General features: G+C 45.9%; 3 protein-coding genes across 10 annotated transcripts; 1 reads left to right on the forward strand and 2 right to left on the reverse strand.

Moving 5' to 3' along the window:
• Positions 1-450: 450 nt before the first annotated feature.
• On the reverse strand, positions 451-10,041 carry ftr86 (finTRIM family, member 86). Of its 4 annotated transcripts, XM_029714793.1 has the most exons (11): positions 9,958-10,041; positions 3,834-4,363; positions 3,602-3,712; positions 3,173-3,406; positions 2,905-3,064; positions 2,691-2,789; positions 2,553-2,588; positions 1,976-2,044; positions 1,807-1,872; positions 1,446-1,648; positions 451-1,032 (listed from the first exon to the last, which is right to left on the reverse strand). In XM_029714793.1, the coding sequence occupies exons 2-11, from the start codon at positions 4,341-4,343 to the stop codon at positions 697-699; spliced, it is 1,824 nt and encodes a 607-aa protein (XP_029570653.1). In that variant the 5' UTR covers positions 4,344-4,363; positions 9,958-10,041; the 3' UTR covers positions 451-696. The 4 variants fall into 4 exon arrangements, with proteins under 4 accessions (XP_029570653.1, XP_029570654.1, XP_029570652.1 ...); XM_029714794.1 differs by lacking the exon at positions 9,958-10,041 and having other exon boundaries at positions 3,602-3,697; positions 3,834-4,421; XM_029714792.1 differs by lacking the exon at positions 9,958-10,041 and having other exon boundaries at positions 3,834-4,421.
• nudt8 (nudix hydrolase 8) lies at positions 9,311-12,576 on the forward strand. 5 transcript variants are annotated; one of them, XM_029714797.1, is made up of 6 exons: positions 9,410-9,518; positions 9,928-10,140; positions 10,271-11,170; positions 11,359-11,491; positions 11,696-11,773; positions 11,897-12,576. In XM_029714797.1, exons 2-6 carry the CDS (start codon positions 10,043-10,045, stop codon positions 12,080-12,082), a joined length of 1,395 nt encoding a protein of 464 aa, XP_029570657.1. In that variant the 5' UTR covers positions 9,410-9,518; positions 9,928-10,042; the 3' UTR covers positions 12,083-12,576. The 5 variants fall into 5 exon arrangements, with proteins under 5 accessions (XP_029570662.1, XP_029570658.1, XP_029570659.1 ...); XM_029714802.1 differs by lacking the exons at positions 9,410-9,518; positions 9,928-10,140 and adding an exon at positions 9,311-9,403; XM_029714798.1 differs by lacking the exon at positions 9,928-10,140 and having other exon boundaries at positions 9,397-9,518.
• LOC115163144 (membrane frizzled-related protein) lies at positions 12,539-19,656 on the reverse strand. Its single transcript, XM_029714796.1, has 13 exons — positions 19,035-19,656; positions 18,793-18,910; positions 18,395-18,526; positions 17,914-18,078; positions 17,523-17,742; positions 17,035-17,165; positions 16,780-16,905; positions 16,456-16,532; positions 16,152-16,300; positions 15,713-15,843; positions 15,291-15,425; positions 13,587-13,714; positions 12,539-13,202 (listed from the first exon to the last, which is right to left on the reverse strand). Exons 1-13 carry the CDS (start codon positions 19,086-19,088, stop codon positions 12,978-12,980), a joined length of 1,791 nt encoding a protein of 596 aa, XP_029570656.1. The 5' UTR covers positions 19,089-19,656; the 3' UTR covers positions 12,539-12,977.
• Between the last annotated feature and the right edge of the window lie 65 nt (positions 19,657-19,721).

Raw genomic sequence — 19,721 nt, forward strand, 5'->3', positions numbered from 1 at the left:
TATTTCATAGTTTTGATGTCTTCACTATTATTCTAAAATGTAGAAAATAGTAAAAATGAAGAAAAACCCTTGAATGAGTAGGTGCGTCCAAATCGGTACAGTTAATATGATATTTTTATTTTTAATAAATTAGCAAAAAATGTCTTAACCTGTTTTTGCTTAGTCATTATGGGGTATTGTGTGTAGATTGAGGAAAAAACTTAATCAATTTTAGAATAAGGCTGTAACGTAACAAAATGTGGAAAAAGTCAATGGGTCTGAATAGTTTCAGAATGCACTGTAAGCTCAAAAGATCATTGTCATGACAGTGCATTGTGGGCTGGTGGGCCAAATCTTATCTCAAACCAGGAGAAAATAAGAACAGTGGGCAAATGAGTGACAGGTATTCCAGTGTTGCTCTTCCTATGTGGAAAGCTACTACTGGCATTTTGAAAACAATTCAAATTCAGCTGAATCAACTTTGTTTATGCTTATTTTTTATCATGCATTTGAATATAATTCTCACAATCCAAAAGGGCACATGACAATAGGACAGCAGCTGAGATATGGCTGGAACAAGCTATCAGCAAATCAGCATCTAATACTGGAACTTTCCTATCAGTTCTATAAACTGTTGTTAAGCACTGAGCACTGTATTGTCATTGCTGACTTCCTTCTCATGGCTTCCAGAATGGATCTGAACGACCAGATGCCAGCCTAGTCCAGTTGACATAGAGTCACAGACGCCCCAACCCCTGACCAGAAGCGGAACCCGGGATAGAGGGGGCCAGTAAAATCTGTCTGGAGGGAATGGATGAGATGGGCCTGGTTGTTGGAGATCCTGTAGAAGGCCAGTACTCCTTCATGTTGGTCCAGGTACACCCCCAGCCTGCGAGCCTTGGTTGAACTTAGCTGGGTCTCCTTCCCAGCGTGCCACATGGAGAAGCCCGTCCCAGACCAGTTCAGGCTCCAAGACTGCTCGTTGTAGCCCAGCCTGCTGCTGTCGTCAGCCTCCTTCCTGCTCAAGTCTCTGTAGGCCACGCCGATAGTGATCTGAGTGACAAACAATAAAAACGAAGTAAAATACTCATAGCCAAAATAGTGAAAACTAGTCAATTGATGATAGATTCAAATCAAGGGCACCTCTCAAGAACATAACATAAGTTGATGTGATCTTAATGACGAGGGAGCAACCATAGAAATATAATTAGATTGAGTGTGTACCAGTAGAGGCTGCTGAGGGGAGGACGGCTCATAATAATGTCTGGAATGAGGCAAATGGAATGGTATCAAACACATGTGGTTGATAACATTCCATCGACTCCATTCCAGCCATTATTATGAGCCGTCCTCCCCTCAGCAGCCTCCACTGGTGTGTACGCATGAGTGTTCGAGTCAAGCGTGGTCGTAGCCTGGGACACTGGGTCCCTTCCAGTAATTATATTTCTATGCCAGTAATAACACACCTTCTGGCCCGTCCACTCTGTCTCCCAGTAGTAAGGGCTTCCAGCCAGGGGCTCCCTGCACAGTATCTGTCTCCAGTAGATGAAACGGTCGGGGTGCTCCGGCTGGTTCTGCTTCTCTGCTTTCAGAGTGGCTTTACGATCCCCATCACCCAGTTTCAGGTGGCGGTACGCAGTGTTGGGGTCGAATGTCGGATTTAAGCAAACTACATGGAGAAATACAGGAAGACTGGTGATGCTATTGTCTTCCTTTGTAGTCCACACTCACTTTTGTTGTCTGAAGATCTGAAGACGCTTCAATGGTGAATTTGGCTACATTTCTATTACTATTTAAAGGGTGGAAAGCAGTAAAAAGGGTACTCACATTTGAGCATTTGTTCTCTGGTTTTCGGCTCTGGGTTTGCCAAACCAACAGTGGTCACCTGGTTCACTAAAAGTGAGAGAAAATAAAAATGTCTAATGTCAACATTTTATTTGCATTTTAATGCAAACTTTGGAACTACACTGAAACATCCTCAGACTGCTGTTTATACATTCATCTTGAGATCCAGTTGGAGGTAATGGAGGTTGACGTAGAAAGTTTGTTGATGTCACCTCATTCACTAAAGAAAAGCAATAGAGGTGAGAAAATAAGGCTGTTTTTACGGTTATTCTGAAACTTTAACTTTTTTCAGAATACTCATAATGCATTTACCTTGAGGTCTAGGTGGAGGTAGCCGACTAAACTCAACGATTTATGATCGAGTTGAGTATGGGTGGACTGGAGCTCCAATGTCACATAAAATGACGTTTTTATCAAAAACGACTGATTTCAGCACCCAAAGAATAGCGCACAATGTGTGTAATTGCGGGCTATTCTCTGGGAGCTGAAATCAGTCTTTTTTAAATAAAAACGTCTATATGTGACGTCGGAGCTCCAGTCCGCCGACACTAGTCGCCGCTCAACTCCGTGGAGTTGAGTTTAATCGGCTAGGTGGAGGTAGAGGTGAAGGGTTTGATGTTATTTCACATACTAACATGCAACAAGGGGAACGCATCTTTAGTCTGTTATTAAAGGTTATGTACTTGATAATCTTCTCATACTTCTCAAAGACTGAATGAAACATTTACCTGTGTTCAGTCGAGGGTTTGATGGCACCTCGGAAGCTGCAGGGAGATTAATACAAATATAAAAAGACTAACATTCTGATAGGAAATGGCAACTGCACCTTTCTTTGTTTTCTTTTTACATGACTTGTAGATGCTTACCTGTGTTTTGTGTAGCCACCTGATTGTTGTCAGTAGATGCTCCGTTCCCTGCAGCTTGACCACTGTACAACTGAGACGGACTAAGAGTGGCATCATTCACTACAAGCAAGAAAACAGTTTCAGTAATATTAAGAAGCATATACTGGAAAATAGTAAAACAGGTCCTAATTTCCCTGTATATGTTTCAGGCCATTGAAAACGCCCATGGACTCACCAGTTCGGAAGATCTTGGCCATGCTGGATTTACAGAGATCCTGTAGTCCATCTCTTAGCTCTCCCATCACGGTTTGAATCTCAGACACAAGGGCCTGCTCACCCAGCCCTACCCCCTCTCTGCCCCCATTCTGTGTGAGGGGCTCCAGGGTGAAGAAATTCTGTGAAAGACGATAGATTAAGACAATAACACCTGGTGGTGAGGATGGTCATTGGCACTTGTCTGAATTAAACTGTCATCTCAATCCCATTATCTTGTCCCCTTGTACCTTTAAGAAGCAGATGTGATCCTGCATGCTGGCCAGTCTGCTGAGTTCCTGGTCTTTCCTGCGGAGCTGGGCCAGCTCCTGCTCCAGTTTATGGATGTGGCCCTCAGACCGGCTGCCCATGGAGGCCTCATGGGTACAAAGCAGCTCCCTGACCTGGGTACCCATCAGCTCCACACTCTTCACCAGCTCAGAGAAGAGCTCCACACCCTCCTTCTGTAGGGCCTGGACTGAGCACTGAGAAGAGAGAGGACACAGACATTGAGAGAAGCAAAGCAAAAATGGAGGGATGGATAGAAGGGGAGAGACGAGGAGGAAGTGAAAGAGGGGACAGTGTGTTATGAAACTGTGACTAACTACTAGGCTCTGACAACAAATGATGTAACCACAACATATTTTACTCATACTGCCATTGATGAGGGGTTTCCTTACTTTGTGGAGCTGGGCAGCTTGTGGGAACTCCTTGAGTTCCTTCTCCATCTCTTGGATCCTCCTCTGTGTCTCGGCCTGCATCGGAACTAGCTCCCTCTGCACATAGGGACACAGTATACAGAAACACAGGATTCTCTCAAGCACCCAGTATTTTATCAAATTCAAATGATATCGTTATATTCAAATAAAATAGTTGTGGCAACAGAAAAAACACACAGTCATGGTTCTTTACCTGTCTCTCCTTCCTCTCCTCATCTGGCTTAACCACACGGTGGCCCTTGTGTCCATGACGACAACACTCGTCACACACACATTCCTTATCGTCATGGCAGTAGAGCTCTAGGGGCCGCTGGTGTTGAGGGCAAAGCCTGTGGCTGATGACTGGCAGCTGGGGGTACATCCCCCCTTGGCGAAGGCCTGTGTCCACACACACCTCCAGGTAGACAGGCATGGATGGTGGGGCAGACGAGATGGAGAGGTAGGGATGCTCCTGGATACCCTTTCTTCTCAGTTTCTCCATGGCCTCCACTAGCACTGTGCTCTTGGCCAGAGAGGGTCGTGGGGTGAAGACCTGTCTACACTGGGGGCAGTTACACTGACCCTTGGCCTCATTCCGGTCCCAGTGCCCCTGGATGCAGGACAGGCAGTAGGTGTGACCACAGGGCAGCGTGGCAGGGTCACGTAGCGTCTCCAGACAGACAGAGCACACAAACTCCTCCTCAGGCCATGCGGCAGCGGCCATGGTGGTGGGAAATGTAGGTCCTGGAGATAGAGTGGACCACAGTCATTCTAAGTAAGACTGCCAATGCTTCCCAAATGACACAGCATGCTGGTTAAAACCAAAAAGGGCTGGGCTTGGTCAAGGCAGGAAAAACAGGTAAGACCGGTAAGGAGTTTCCAAAACATTCTATCTGATGTGAGGGTTTGGCCGGGGTAGGCTGTCATTGTAAATAAGAATTTGTTCTTAATTGACTTGCCAAGTTAAATAAAGGTTAAATAAAAATGAATGTAAAAAATGGCACAGTCACATTGATGAAGCAGAAACACTGTAGTTGCAGGCCTGCCTCAGTTGTCTACATTTTTTAAATAATATCAAGGAGGTAGACCAACAGGTTTTTCATCTTCTACAAGAAGGAACCACATTTTCACCTTCTCTGTGGATATAAATAGCCTAGTTCTTGTTTAAAAAAATACACTGCCTTTTCTTTTGGGGTATTTCTATAGGCCACCAAGTGCTAACAGTCAGTATCTAAATAATATGTGTGAAATGCTTGATAGTGTATGTGATGTTAACAGAGGTCTACTTTCTTGGGGACCTTAATATTGACTGGTTTTCTGTCAATATTTGTATAATCTGATCCTAGAGGAAAGTCCGCTCAAGAGGAAGCTTCTCACTGTAACCAGTGCCTGTAATCTGGTTCAGGTTATTAATCAACCTACCAGGGTGTTTACAAACACTACAGGAACTACACTGCTCAAAAAAATAAAGGGAACACTTAACACATCCTAGATCTGAATGAAAGAAATAATCTTATTAAATACTTTTTTCTTTACATAGTTGAATGTGCTGACAACAAAATCACACAAAAATAATCAATGGAAATCCAATTTATCAACCCATGGAGGTCTGGATTTGGAGTCACACTCAAAATTAAAGTGGAAAACCACACTACAGGCTGATCCAACTTTGATGTAATGTCCTTAAAACAAGTCAAAATGAGGCTCAGTAGTGTGTGTGGCCTCCACGTGCCTGTATGACCTCCCTACAACGCCTGGGCATGCTCCTGATGAGGTGGCGGATGGTCTCCTGAGGGAACCCCTCCCAGACCTGGACTAAAGCATCCACCAACTCCTGGACAGTCTGTGGTGCAACGTGGCATTGGTGGATGGAGCGAGACATGATGTCCCAGATGTGCTCAATTGGATTCAGGTCTGGGGAACGGGCGGGCCAGTCCATAGCATCAATGCCTTCCTCTTGCAGGAACTGCTGACACACTCCAGCCACATGAGGTCTAGTATTGTCTTGCATTAGGAGGAACCCAGGGCCAACCGCACCAGCATATGGTCTCACAAGGGGTCTGAGGATCTCATCTCGGTACCTAATGGCAGTCAGGCTACCTCTGGCGAGCACATGGAGGGCTGTGCGGCCCCCCAAAGAAATGCCACCCCACACCATGACTGACCCACCGCCAAACCGGTCATGCTGGAGGATGTTGCAGGCAGCAGAACGTTCTCCACGGCGTCTCCAGACTCTGTCACATGTGCTCAGTGTGAACCTGCTTTCATCTGTGAAGAGCACAGGGCGCCAGTGGCGAATTTGCCAATCTTGGTGTTCTCTGGCAAATGCCAAATGTCCTGCACGGTGTTGGGCTGTAAACACAACCCCCACCTGTGGACGTCGGGCCCTCATACCACCCTCATGGAGTCTGTTTCTGACCGTTTGAGCAGACACATGCACATTTGTGGCCTGCTGGAGGTCATTTTGCAGGGCTCTGGCAGTGCTCTTCCTGCTCCTCTTTGCACAAAGGCGGAGGTAGCGGTTCTGCTGCTGGGTTGTTGCCCTCCTACGGCCTCCTCCATGTCTCCTGATGTACTGGCCTGTCTCCTGGTAGCGCCTCCATGCTCTGGACACTACGCTGACAGACACAGCAAACCTTCTTGCCACAGCTCGCATTGATGTGCCATCCTGGATGAGCTGCACTACCTGAGCCACTTGTGTGGGTTGTAGACTCCGTCTCATGCTACCACTAGAGTGAAAGCACCGCCAGCATTCAAAAGTTACCAAAACATCAGCCAGGAAGCATAGGAACTGAGAAGTGGTCTGTTGTGGTCACCACCTGCAGAACCACTCCTTTATTGGGGGTGTCTTGCTAATTGCCTATAACTTCCACCTGTTGTCTATTCCATTTGCACAACAGCATGTGACATTTATTGTCAATCAGTGTTGCTTCCTAAGTGGACAGTTTGATTTCATAGAAGTGTGATTGACTTGGAGTTACATTGTGTTGTTTAAGTGTTCCCTTTATTTTTTTGAGCAGTATATATAACGACTTGGGGCTAGCCTTTGTAAGTTCGTTCAGAGCCACTCGCCCTGTGTGCAGGAGTGCGAAAGCTCGGGGGGGGACGACTCCAAGCAGCAGTGCAGCAGATGACTTGTATAAAATTCCAGTGGATGGCCCTGAACAGCAGGAGGTGGCTTCAAGGCCTCTGGATTTGGGTGGGGTAGCCTGCCATTTGTTGGGCTCAAAGGCTTCGACACATCTTCAAATCAAATAAAATCTAAGTTTATTTGTCACGTGCGCTGAATACAACAGGTGTAGACCTTACAGTGAAATGCTTACTTACTGGCTCTAACCAATAGTGCAAAAAAGGTATTAGGTGAACAATAGGTAGGTAAAGAAATAAAACAGTAAAAAGACAGGCTATATACAGTAGTGAGGCTATAAAAGTAGCGAGGCTACATACAGACACCGGTTAGTCAGGCTGGTTGAGGTAGTATGTACATGTAGATATGGTTAAAGTGACTATGCATATATGATGAACAGAGAGTAGCAGTAGAGTGAAAGAGGGGTTGTCGGGTGGGACACAATGCAGATAGCCCGGTTAGCCACTGTGCTGGAGCACTGGTTGGTCGGCCAAATTGAGCTAGTATGTACATGAATGTATAGTTGAAGTGACTATGCATATATGATAAACAGAGAGTAGCAGCAGCGTAAAAGGAGGGGTTGGGGTGGGGGGGCACACAATGCAAATAGTCTGGGTAGCTATTTGATTACCTGTTCAGGAGTCTTACGACTTGGGGGTAAAAACTGTTGAGAAGCCTTTTTGTCCTAGACTTGGCACTCCGGTACCGCTTGCCATGTGTTAGTACAAAAAAAAAATGAAATGTATGCATTCACTACTGTAAGTCGCTCTGGATAAGAGCGTCTGCTAAATGACTAAAATGTAAATGTAAATGTAAAACGGTAGTAGAGAGAACTGAGCCCTACGCACTACCCTCTGAAGTGCCTTGCGGTCAGAGGCCGAGCAATTGCGGTAACAGGCAGTGATGCAACCGGTCAGGATGCTCTCGATGTTGCAGCTGTAGAACCTTTTGAGGATCTCAGGACCCATGCCAAATCTTTTTAGTTTCCTGAGGGGGGATAGGCTTTGTGGTGCCCTCTTCACGACTGTCTTGGTGTGTTTGAACCGTTCTAGTTTGTTGTTGATGTGGACACCAAGGAACTTGAAGCTCTCAACCTGCTCCACGACAGCTCCGTAGATGAGAATGGGGGCGTGCTCGGTCCTCCTTTTCCTGTAGTCCACAATCATCTCCTTAGTCTTGGTTACGTTGAGGGATAGGTTGTTATTCTGGCACCACCCGGCCAGGTCTCTGACTTCCTCCCTTTAGGCTGTCTCGTCATTGTCGGTGACCACTGTTGTGTCATCTGCAAACTTAATGATGGTGTTGGAGTCGTGCCTGGTCATGCAGTCGTGGGTGAACAGGGAGTACAGGAGGGGACTGAGCACGCACCCCTGGGAAGCTCCAGTGTTGAGGATCAGCGTGGCAGATGTGTTGCTGCCTACCCTCACCACCTGGGGGGCGGCCCGTCAGGAAGTCCAGGATCCAGTTGCAGAGGGAGGTGTTTAGTCCCAGGATCCTTAGCTTAGTGATGAGCTTTGAGGGTAATACGGTGTTGAACGCTGAGCTGTAGTCAATGAATAGCATTCTCACGTAAGTGTTCCTTTTGTCCAGGTTTGAAAGGGCAGTGTGGGGTGCAATAGAGATTGCATCATCTGTGGATCCATTTGGGCGGTATGCAAATTGGAGTGGGTCTAGGCTTTCTGGGATAATGGTGTTGATGTGAGCCATTACCAACCTTCCAAAGCACTTCATGGCTACAGACTTGAGTGCTACAGGTCTGTAGTCATTTAGGCAGGTTGCCTTTGCGTTCTTGGGCATGAGATGCTGTGAGATGTTACCCCACTCTTCCACCAAGGGACCTGAAAGTTCCGGGACATTTCTGGGGGGGGGGGGGGGGGGGGGAATGGCCCTAGCCCTCCCCCTCCGATCCAACAGGTCCCAGACATGCTCAATGAGATCCGGGCTCTTCGCTGGCCATGGCAGAACACTGACATTCCTGTCTTGCAGGAAATCACACACAGACCTGTAGATCTGTTTAGTTATTTGGATTTTTACAAGTTATCTTTGGAAAACAGGGTCCTGAAAAAGGGACTTATATATATATATATCAAAACAAAAATTATTACATGCCAAGGTTATGGCATAACATTTGCATTGTGGCAAGGTTGGGGAAGATTTGAGAACAAATGGGTTAACAGAGTTCTTGGAAAACATGGTCAATAATTTTTTTGTTGATAAAAGGAGATTTTACAGAAATTCTGTTACCAAACTTTGCATCTGCCCAGTTCTTCCAGTAAATGTTTTGTAAAATATTAGTGTAAATTGTTCAAAGTAGTCATTCTCACTCCTGTGAGTTGTATGGTTTGTTAAACTTTTAAAGGCAATGGTTTTTGAATGGCATACATTAAGTGAAAAATCTGAGTCTCCTAGAAATTCTGTCACCGTGGAATTGCCCTGCTTCAAATAAGAAATTAGTATTGTCCTAGCTATTTTCTTTTGTAAATCTTAACGTCATACACGTTTATATGTAGTTAATGGTTTGACAGGCCTTATATTATTTGTGGTATGGCAACTCTAAATGGTGATAACGTTTCACCTTGTAAGGGCAAGTGATTGGCATGAAGCTTTTTCAGCGACATATTGGGTACTGGCGCAGTAGCTAGCTGTCGATATTCAAGGTCAGTTGTCAGCGCTATGTAATATACATTTTAGTTGTTTAGGGATGTGCACCGGGGGTTTCATTAACCTCCGTTTCTTACCGGACCTGGAATAAGATTGGGATCCTTGTGAGATGTGATTAACTTTATTTGTTCGTACTAGTTGCATGCGAAAACTTGCTAGCAAAATGTTTTTGACAGCTTGGGAACATTGCCTCACTAGCTAGAACGGCAACGTTAGCTATAGACAGCTAGACCCGAATTGGATTTGTTTGACAACTTTGATAATAACTAACGTTAACTTTAAACCATTTTGAAAGTAGCTGACAGGTAAGAAACTTAACTAGCTAACTAACGTAACCTTGAATAGCGTTGGTTATAAAACTAACGTTAGCTAGCCATTTGCCAGATCGAGTTTGCATTGTGCTAGCAGCTAACATTAGCAGACAGCAGCTTGAACTTTCAGCGTAGTTGCACAATGTTAGCAACAGAAAGGTCATTTAAGATTGCACAATGTTATGCTTTTTGTTTTCTTTGTATTGCAGTAGTCTTGAATAACTGTTCTCAAAGCTCACCTCGGGGACCACCAGACGTGTCACAATTATATTGTAGCCCCGAAGTAACGTTAGCACACCTGATTCCCTTAAGTTAGTAAAGGGCATGATTAATTGGCAACTTGAATCAGATGTGCTAGCAGTGGAAATTCATGAGCTGCGGGAGATCCCCGAGGAGCGGTTTGAGAACCGCTGCAGTGAAGAGTGAGGAAAACCTATTTCTTTGTACTGTACTCATGTCAAAATAGGCTTACTTTTAAAAATTAACATAACCATTGAGCCTTGTTTAGTGGAGCAATGGAAATTATTATTTTGTCTCATCTCTGTTTTCTAGAATGTTCAGGAGTCCACAGATTCTGGCCTTGACATACCCTGTCAGGACACACAGACCCCTGCAGCTGTCTGGCAGAGACCCCAACGTGCCTGCCCTACCTGAGCACGCCTGTCAGAGGTGGACTGGACCCAAAACAGGGAGACATCTCTGTCAGGGGGATGGAGGGGAGGAGGCAGTATCCCTCTCTTCAGCCATTTCTTCACAACTTGTTAGCAGAGGCACCTCCTGTTGTGGGAGTTGTCTCCTAAACGCTGCACCTCAACACCCCTTACTAAAAGCCACCCCTCCCAACCGCCCTCAATTGTCTCAGGACTCTAGCTTTGTTTCTTTGAAACGTACACCACGACTGCCGGTGCTTGTAGCATGTGACCCTTGGAAAACCACTTTATTGGAACATTTGGACAATTCTAAAGTCCCTGAATGTTTTAGTGACCTCAAGTGCCTTCTACAAAGAAGGCAAACTGACAATGGTAGCCAACGTTTATCTTCTGAGGAGAAGGTGAATGTCACATTCAGTGTTAAAAGTAATAGTTACAGTCCTGTTCAAAGTGGCAAGGACATTTTTCACAGACTGCTTGCGTCCACACCCAAACTGTGGACTGTGGATCCCCAGAGATGCCTTTCACTCCAGAGCCGCGGCCTGCGCCAGGCTGCTGCCTCCTGCCCAGTGGGTCCTCTGAGGGAGTGCCTTTCACTGGTGAATGAGGTGCGTTGCCGGCAGAGCCTGGGGCCTAACGTGGCTCTTTATGAGAAGGACGTCCAGGGGAAGAGGGGGTCCAGTGAGGCCCAGGGGAAGTGGGCGTCCGTGCTGGTCTCTCTTTGCTCCGTGGAGGGAGAGCCCGCCTTCCTCTTTACCCTCAGATCCACAGCACTGAAGGGCAGACACAAGGGTGATGTCAGGTAACCACAGACTCCTGCACCATTCCCACTGCTTTGGGGTATTTCATGTTTGACATATGTCATATGACAGAACTTAATTACTCTGAAATTGACAACTTTATTAGTGTGTTTTGACAATATTGTCATGTAAATGAATGTATGACGTAATACATAAGGCTGGAAATTGACAGTGCTGTGTGAATGTCCAGTTTTGCAGGGGGCAAGCGTGACCCCTCGGACAAGGACGTTGTGGACACCGCCCTGCGAGAAGCTGGTGAGGAACTGGGCGTCACTGTGGCAACAAACCAAGTGTGGGGCGTGCTGAAACCACTCAGGGATATGGTGAGGACCTTAACCCTACCCATAATCCTTCATGATCCCCATCCCTTTCTGTGTGACGCACTGACAGTTAGTAGCTCCCCTCTGCTCTACACCATTTGAGATGGGTAGTATTCTTTCAGTGAAACATTTCTTAATATGAGTATGTCTTCACTATGTAAATTGTTAATCTGCTGCTTTTTCTAATCATGGCACATTTTCTCTCAGTCTGGAATGATGATAGCCCCTGTACTGGCCAACCTCGGCCCCCTGGAGGCGCTGTCTTTCAAGCCAAATCCTGCCGAGGTACAGTTACAAGAACAATTTTTTTCAAATGTTACAATCACTCTCTTTTTTTTCCCTTTGGGCTCAAATAACACTATTACCGCCTAATGTGGAGTTAAAATTACATTTACCTTTGTCTCTCAGGTAGAAGAGATCTTCACCCTGTCGCTCTCCCACGTATGCAGCCCACAGAATCGGGGATACACCAACTTCCGTACCGGTGAGCGATATGGATACACCTTGCCCGTGATCCGCAACGGGAAGCACCGCGTGTGGGGCCTCACTGCCGTAGCCCTCGAACACACGCTCAAACTCATCATGCCACCATGACAACCAATCATGCCAGCCATCAATACTGTTTTTTTGTAAAGTATAGTGTATTTGTGATTATAGAATAATTGATTATTTGTTTCATATGTGAAATCAATCATTGGGGGTTATAGATCAATTGATGACTTCTTATAGTCAATGTATCCCTTATAATGTCAGAAGTGATATATTGAATATATGAGATATCAGGTAGGGTCATGTAAGGAACAATTACCTTCCATGTCAAAGCCACTGGATTGTAATGTCACTGTATTTTATAATGCTGACATAATAACCTGCAGTACTCCCTAGAAAGGTCAAATCTCAACAGTTCATTCATTCACTAACCTTATGAAAGCAACGCACAATGTTTTGGGTGTGTCAGAAAATGTTTTCCGATTCTATCCTTTTTTTAAATGTTATTTCCATAGGATTCTGGACAAGATCAATCATTATTTTATGACATGCAGGCAGAAATAAATATAGTGCAACAAATGTGCATTTACTGTACAACATACAGGTATTGTCTCTGGTTGTTGAAAAGGAAAACATAATTCAGTCAAATTCATTATACAGAAAATGCATGGTCCAATCACACACATTTGCAAAACATCAAGCTACACTATGTCAAATTACATAATGCTTTTGTTAATATGTACATTTATTTTCTATTCCCACGTAAACTCCAACCAGTTCTGTTCCATACATCTGTATTATGCTGTACAAAGCTAGCACCATATTGAGTGCAGAGTGCAACATTGTGATTCTTTATTGCATGTCTCCAAGGTTCCTTGAAAAGATTGGAGCTTTGATGGTATTCTTAAGAGTTCTTCTAGTCAGTCCTGTGTTGGCTTCCTCTCATTACTATGGTTGTACTGTAGCACATTCAGGGGGCAAGTGCTAAGCTACAGAGGCATCAGGGACTGGAGCACTCCATAGGGTCTTGGGAGTCAGGCAGCAGGTGGCAGTTGAAGGGCCAGCTGAAGGTGAATACGTCCAGGGCCTGACTACACTGCTGCTCTGCCCAGGAGCACACTAACCGGCAGGGCTGCAGCACCCCACCCTGAGGGCTGCAGTGTGGCATGAACATCCCACACACCAGCCGGCGCAGGGGCTGGAAACACGCCAGCTCCGTCAGCACCTAGTAATAACCACAGAGGAGAGAGTTAGAGAGCGGCTATACAGTATCTAGCTCCATCAGAATCAAACACTTAAGGGAGGTCCTGCACATCCCATTTATGGTATTTTTCAGTGTGTAGTTGGTTTATCGTGGTAGAAACGAGTGTAATGGCTGGAATGTAGTGAATGGTATCAAATACATGAAAACCATGTGTTTGATACCATTCCATTACGGACATTACTATGAGTCGTCCTCCCCTCAGCAGCCTCTACCGCTATGCACCTATATTATGTTACAAATAATGTTCAAGTTAACTGAAAACCCATTAAATAAAATATACATTTCATGTGAAATTGCTATTGTTCGGTGTGGTTGTGTGTTGACAGGCCAGGTGTGCGGTCTCACCATGTACTGGCGGAGCATCGTGGCTGCCTCTCTCTGGTCAGCAATGGACAGCCAGATGTTGGGGAAGGAGGTGAGGTTGTAGCTCAGGCCCTGGCACATTTCCACCTCGATGGGCTCACAGGACGAGCCTGGGGGAGAGGCATGGAAAGACGGATCCAGAAAAGGCTACTAGTCTGTCATAATGGAGTCATTCTACTGAAGGCTTAGCAATTGTGTTACAAATAAACTCAGCAAAAAAAGAAACGTCCTCTCACTGTCAACTGTTTATTTTCAGCAAACTTAACATGTGTAAATATTTGTACATAAGATTCAACAACTGACACAAACTGAACCATGTGACTAACAGAAATGGAATAATGTGTCCCTGAACAAAGTCAAAATCAAAAGTAACATTCAGTATCTGGTGTGGCCACCAGCTGCATTAAGTACTGCAGTGCATTTCCTCCTCGTGGACTGCGCCAGATTTGCCAGTTCTTACTGTGAGATGTTACCCCACTCTTCCACCAAGGGACCTATAAATTCCCGGACATTTCTGGGGGGAATGGCCCTAGCCCTCACCCTCCGATCCAACAGGTCACAGACATGCTCAATGGGATTGAGATCCGGGCTCTTCGCTGGCCATGGCAGAACACTGACATTCCTGTCTTGCAGGAAATCATGCACAGAACAAGCAGTATGGCTGGTGGCATTGTCATGCTGGAGGGTCATGTCAGGATGAGCCTGCAGGAAGGGTAACACATGAGGGAGGAGGATGTCTTCCCTGTAACGCACAGCGTTGAGATTGCCTGCAATGACAACAAGCTCAGTCCGATGATGCTGTGACACACCGCCCCAGACCATGACAGACCCTCCACCTCCAAATCAATCCTGCTCCAGAGTACAGGCCTCGGTGTAACGCTCATTCCTTTGACGATAAACGTGAATCTGACCATCACCCCTGGTGAGACAAAACTGCTACTCGTCAGTGAGGAGCACTTTTTGACAGTCCTGTCTGGTCCAGCGACGGTGGGTTTGTGCCCAAAGGCGACGTTGCCAGTGATGTCTGGTGAGGACCTGCCTTACAACAGACCTACAAGCCCTCAGTCCAGCCTCTCTCAGCCTATTGTGGACAGTCTGAGTACTGATGGAGGGATTGTGCGTTCCTGGTGTAACTCTGGCAATTGTTGTTGCCATCGCGTACCTGTCCCGCAGGTGTGATGTCCAGATGTACCGATCCTGTGCAGGTGTTGTTACACGTGGTCTGCCACTGCGAGGACGATCAGCTGTCCGTCCTGTCTCCCTGTAGCGCTGTCTTAGGCGTCTCACAGTACAGACATCACAATGTATTGCCCTGGCCACCTCTGCAGTCCTCATGCCTCCTTGCAGCATGCCTAAGGCACGTTCACGCAGATGAGCAGGGACCCTGGGCATCTTTCTTTAGGTGTTTTTCAGAGTCAGTAGAAAGGCTTCTTTAGTGTCCTAAGTTTTCATAACTGTGACCTTAATTGCCTACCATCTGTAAGCTGTTCATTAATTGCATGTTCATTAATTGTTCATGGTTCATTGCACAAGCATGGGAAACAGTGTTTACACCCTTTACAATGAAGATCTGTGAAGTTATTTGACTTTTTTCTGAATTATCTTTGAAAGACAGTGTCCTGAAAAAGGGCCGTTTCTTTTTTTGCTGAGTTTATATGATGTGTGTGTTGTGTATTGTTGGCTCACTGAAAGGGGGATAGGTTGAGTTGTCACAGTCGTGCTCATCTGTCCCATCTGCACAGTCAGTCCAGCCATCACACAGCCACTCCTGGTGCAGGCACTCCCCACTGCTGCAGGCAAACTGAGGAGGACTGCATGTTCCTGTCACAAACAAGGAAACGGGTGATCCACTCCTCATATTTCCAGTGCAAATCCCTTAAACCACTGTTAGATGTTTTAAAAAATTGGCTTATTTTCTACGTTAGAAGAGCCATAATAGACTAGATACAGGGAGACCGATCTGGGTCGTGTTCATTAAGAAGGAAACGTTTTGAAACAGAGTGAAACGGGGAGGTACTACCTGAATGGAACCTTGTTTATTGTTGCTAAACTTTTCGCTACAGTCTTTCCTACTGAACACTACCCCTCTGTGTATGGGGGGGACTCACTCTCGGAAAGGGAGATGGCCTGGTAGGAAGCGTTGAAGCCACTGTCTGCTACACCCTCGTCAGCCACAAACACCACGGTTATCTGGGGCCCAGAGGAGATCAGCTCAGGAGGCAGGCTAGTGCCACAGTACCTGGGACAGGATAGAGAAGGAACGCTAGAGCTGGCTGTGGTACAGTAACAGTAGTACTGTGTTACAGGCTGTGGCACGGTAGGGTACAATTAGCCTGATTCCAGATCTGTTTGTGATCATCCTCAGTTTAGCAACCATCGGAGTCCCCACCACAGGCTACTACAGTACACCGTCTTTTCAATTAAGAGTGCTGTTACTGTTTGGAATGTTTTATGGTACACATATAGTGTCGTATAGTGTCATGCAACACCTATGCTTGATTTGGTGTATGAAAGAACACATTGTGAAGCTGACATAATAGATTTTACCGTCCGAGTACTCTGCCGGTCCCGCTGTCAGCACTATCATGCACCTCCACATAGTCAAACTCACACACGTCCTGGGTCTCCAGACTGAAGTTGAGGAAACTCAGCCTGATCACATGACCCTCCTCGACAGAGATCCGCCATGTGCACAACTGACGGAGAGATAAGAGTAAATTAAACATAATTTACCATGGTAGGATTTCATGAAGTCTATTCTGGCTATATGGCTGGGTATGTCAATTAGATATGATGCATGTTGGTGATTTTGGTGATGGTTTGCTAGACCAGGTGTAGGTAGGTACAGTACCTGTTGATGCGGGTAAGGCTTTGGGTGGTTTGGAGTCGCCAGGTAGCCGTAGGGTCCAGTCTTTTGGCCCCCACACTCTGTTCAACAACATAGCAAAAATGATGATAATTTGTTTTGCATAGATAAGCAAACAATTGCCCTTTTACTATAATTGATTACCTGGCTTCCTCACAACTTTGTCCACATGATGAACGGGACTTAGACGAATGACAGTGCGAGTCTACCATTTTACATATCAGCCTTATTTTGCTTGTTGCTGCTGTGTGTATGCAGATAAGTCACTCTGACGCTGAGTGTGTACTGTGCTGCACACCCTGTTCTTACCTTTGTGCTTGTGGCTGCAGTTGGCCTCATCAGAGAGGTCATGACAGTGGGGCTGACCATCACACACTGACACGGGCAGGATGCAGCGCCCGTGGTCACACATAAACTCCTCCCTGGAGCAGCTCTCTGAGAACAGATGCACACACACACACGCGTTTCTGATGTTACGTGTTAATGTACTGTGAACATATCCGTTTCCTAAGGCAAAGATCAGTTCAGTGTACCTGTTGATTCTACCTCTGGCCCAGTACTCACTCTGTTCAGGTGGGATGGCGTGGTACTGGGCGGTGAAGCCACTGCCTCCAATGCTCCCATCAGAACGAAAGGTCACCCACACAGTGCTGCTGTTGGTGTTCACAGTAGGGGGTGCCACGTTGCCACAGAACCTAGGGTGGAGAGAAACGTTAACTTTTAAAATGTCAGCCCCAAAAGGCAACCATAATGTGTCGTTATTCTTCACCTAAAAACCCTGAACAGCAGAACTGCAAAACAAAACGTATGGGACATAAAGTAGAAAGCGTTGCTACCTATACAGAACTTGTATGCCACCTAGCTGCCACAGTGTATCATAAAGAGGATGCTTTTTCAAGAGGCTGCCACGCACTAGGTTCAGAAGTATGTAAAACGTGTCCATAGTCACTATATGTTACATCCCCTTCAGTATAGGTTCATCTGATCCTAGATCTGTGATTAGAGGCATCTTCTACCTCGAAACAGGTTTAGATACAGTGCGTTTGACCCACCTGGTGACAACAGAAGGTTGCTCCGTCTCCTCCTGAAGCTCCAGCCAGTCAAAGAGGCAGGGGGACGGTCCTTCTATGGTCAGAGAGGACACATGGATCTGGACCAGGGATGGGGGATGCGCCCGGATCACCCAGACACAGAGAGAGTCTGGGGGATACGACCCAGGGTGGTTGGGGGAGCTAAAGCTACCCTCTGAGTCTGTCAATACGCCCCCACATCCTGAGACAGACAGACAGACAGTGAGAAAAGTACAGGGTAGTGTATCACAGTATTATTACTGTGTTGTACGTACACTATTTGTAGGTAAGTATGCATCTGTAAGGTACAATCATTGGAATATAATTACTTAGTATTTTCCTATGGATACAACTGTAGTAGAAAAATACCCACTAGTTTCAGGGGTAGGGTATCTGGCTGGCTGTGGGCCCACTGTACTGTCCCTCTGACTGTGGTTGGTGGGGGTTGTGGGTAGACCACGAGGCAGTCCATCTCCAGTCAACAAGTCCAGGGGATTGGTCGACACCACTTCCCCATCCACACTTTGCCCCTTTAGTTCTGTGGGGTGAAGAACCCAGTGAGAGATAGAGTAAGAGGACATTAGTGAACGACACAAGTTTGTGATGTGCATATAGTGTATGAATTGGCAATGTTTGTTTAAATAAGGACATTGGGTCCATAATTACGTAGGTCTCTATGACGTTGAGATTTTGTTTGAGAGATGAGTGAAATGTATGTACACCATGCTCTGTAATCAGTTCCTTTTGAGGATCAGAGGTCCCACTGTTCCACCCATAGAATGACATCGATTTACAGTATCTGTGTGGTCCCACTCCTCCCACTGTCCCAGTCCCCGTCCCGTCCCATCACTCACGTGTGAAGATGAGCACCAGTGCCAGGCCCAGGGCTGCTACCAGGAGCACAGCAGCAACAGAGACCACCAGGGCCCCCCAGCTACACCACAAACCTCGCAGACGCATCACACACACACTGAACACACCTCGGCCTGGGACACACACACACGCAAACCAACACAAGCACACACGCACAGGGAGGAAGATGGGAGGAAAACATTGGTGGTTGAGGAAACTTTAAGTTGCTGTAACATTCCTGTCCCTCAGAGAATTCTTGTTTCCACTTTCCTATTGTGGTAGACAACAACTAGGTCAAATTGAATAGGTCTTGGCATCTGGAAACAACCAATCCTATTGCATATCCAACTCCGGTGTTATATGATGTTATGGAACGGAGAAACTAGGTTGTCAGACTCACTGTTTGCTGCTGGGTTCTTTACTGGCTCTGGGGACATGACAGTACTGGCAGAACTGAATCCTTCCACTTTCTCCTCACGCTCACCCTCAAGCTCAAACGTGGGGTTGCAGAAAACATTCTGGGAAAGGAAAAGACAATTGGTATAACATGGAACGCCAAGTAACTTCCCACCATGAAATACAAGGTTGACATAAAAATTGAAACCAGAATTCCAGGCCCACACAAGCTGTCGCTGTCCTCACCTTGTAAATGTCAGAGGATTCTGAGTAAACAGATACTTCAGTGAGGTCCGTCATCTTCGGTTAAAGTTCAGTTTCAGTCTTCCAGGGAAACATTGAAAATCCACATCCTAATACCCACTCCACATCCTAATACCCACTCTACCCACAATGTAGTTGTGTGTTGTTGTTGTTAAGAGCACATCAACAACATGTTTGTTGGAATGTGAAAAGTGAAAAGGTAACGTTTCAGTAGGAAATCTCAATGTGACAGATAAAAGAGGCCTGTATCTTTCCAGAGTGATTGATTCATCATTTTGTTACGAATACCCCCAAAATATATTTATATATCTATAAAAATCCACAATGTAAAAAATCCCACAAGAACAAAATATTTAGTCCACCAATTTGAGGTTTAAAATCCAGTGAAAGTGCCCCAGGTGTTTATAGTCCGGTTCTCCTTTCATCACTTCATTAAGTCATGGTGTGTCTGTGTGTGTGAGGTAGGTAGATGTGCAGTCTGTTCTTGTTTGTTGAGGGTGAGTAATTTGTTAGAAAATATGCCTAGAACTCCCTTCACAGTGTTCCACAAAGCCGAGTCAGCTGAGAGGACTGAGCTCTGGGGCAGGAGGGGGGTGGGGTGTAGTGGGGTGTGGGGGGCGCTCAGAGTAAATTCTCTATAATACGCATAATGATCATCTAATCTCCTAA

This window comes from Salmo trutta, chromosome 26 (genome assembly GCF_901001165.1).
Source record: "Salmo trutta chromosome 26, fSalTru1.1, whole genome shotgun sequence".
NCBI lineage: Eukaryota > Metazoa > Chordata > Actinopteri > Salmoniformes > Salmonidae > Salmo > Salmo trutta.

Coding starts and splice junctions, on each gene's coding strand:
- nudt8 (XM_029714797.1), top strand. CDS start 10,043: ATGATTAATTGGCAACTTGAATCAGATGTGCTAGCAGTGGAAATTCAT. Junction 10,141..10,270: donor GAGAACCGCTGCAGTGAAGA/GTGAGGAAAACC, acceptor TCTGTTTTCTAG/AATGTTCAGGAGTCCACAGA. Junction 11,492..11,695: donor TGAAACCACTCAGGGATATG/GTGAGGACCTTA, acceptor ATTTTCTCTCAG/TCTGGAATGATGATAGCCCC.
- ftr86 (XM_029714793.1), bottom strand. CDS start 4,343: ATGGCCGCTGCCGCATGGCCTGAGGAGGAGTTTGTGTGCTCTGTCTGT. Junction 1,873..1,975: donor AACTGGATCTCAAGATGAAT/GTATAAACAGCA, acceptor TCTCACTTTTAG/TGAACCAGGTGACCACTGTT. Junction 1,649..1,806: donor CAGAGAACAAATGCTCAAAT/GTGAGTACCCTT, acceptor TTCTCCATGTAG/TTTGCTTAAATCCGACATTC.
- LOC115163144 (XM_029714796.1), bottom strand. CDS start 19,088: ATGACGGACCTCACTGAAGTATCTGTTTACTCAGAATCCTCTGACATT. Junction 17,166..17,522: donor CAACCTTCTGTTGTCACCAG/GTGGGTCAAACG, acceptor TCTCCACCCTAG/GTTCTGTGGCAACGTGGCAC. Junction 16,906..17,034: donor CGCCATCCCACCTGAACAGA/GTGAGTACTGGG, acceptor ATCTGTTCTCAG/AGAGCTGCTCCAGGGAGGAG.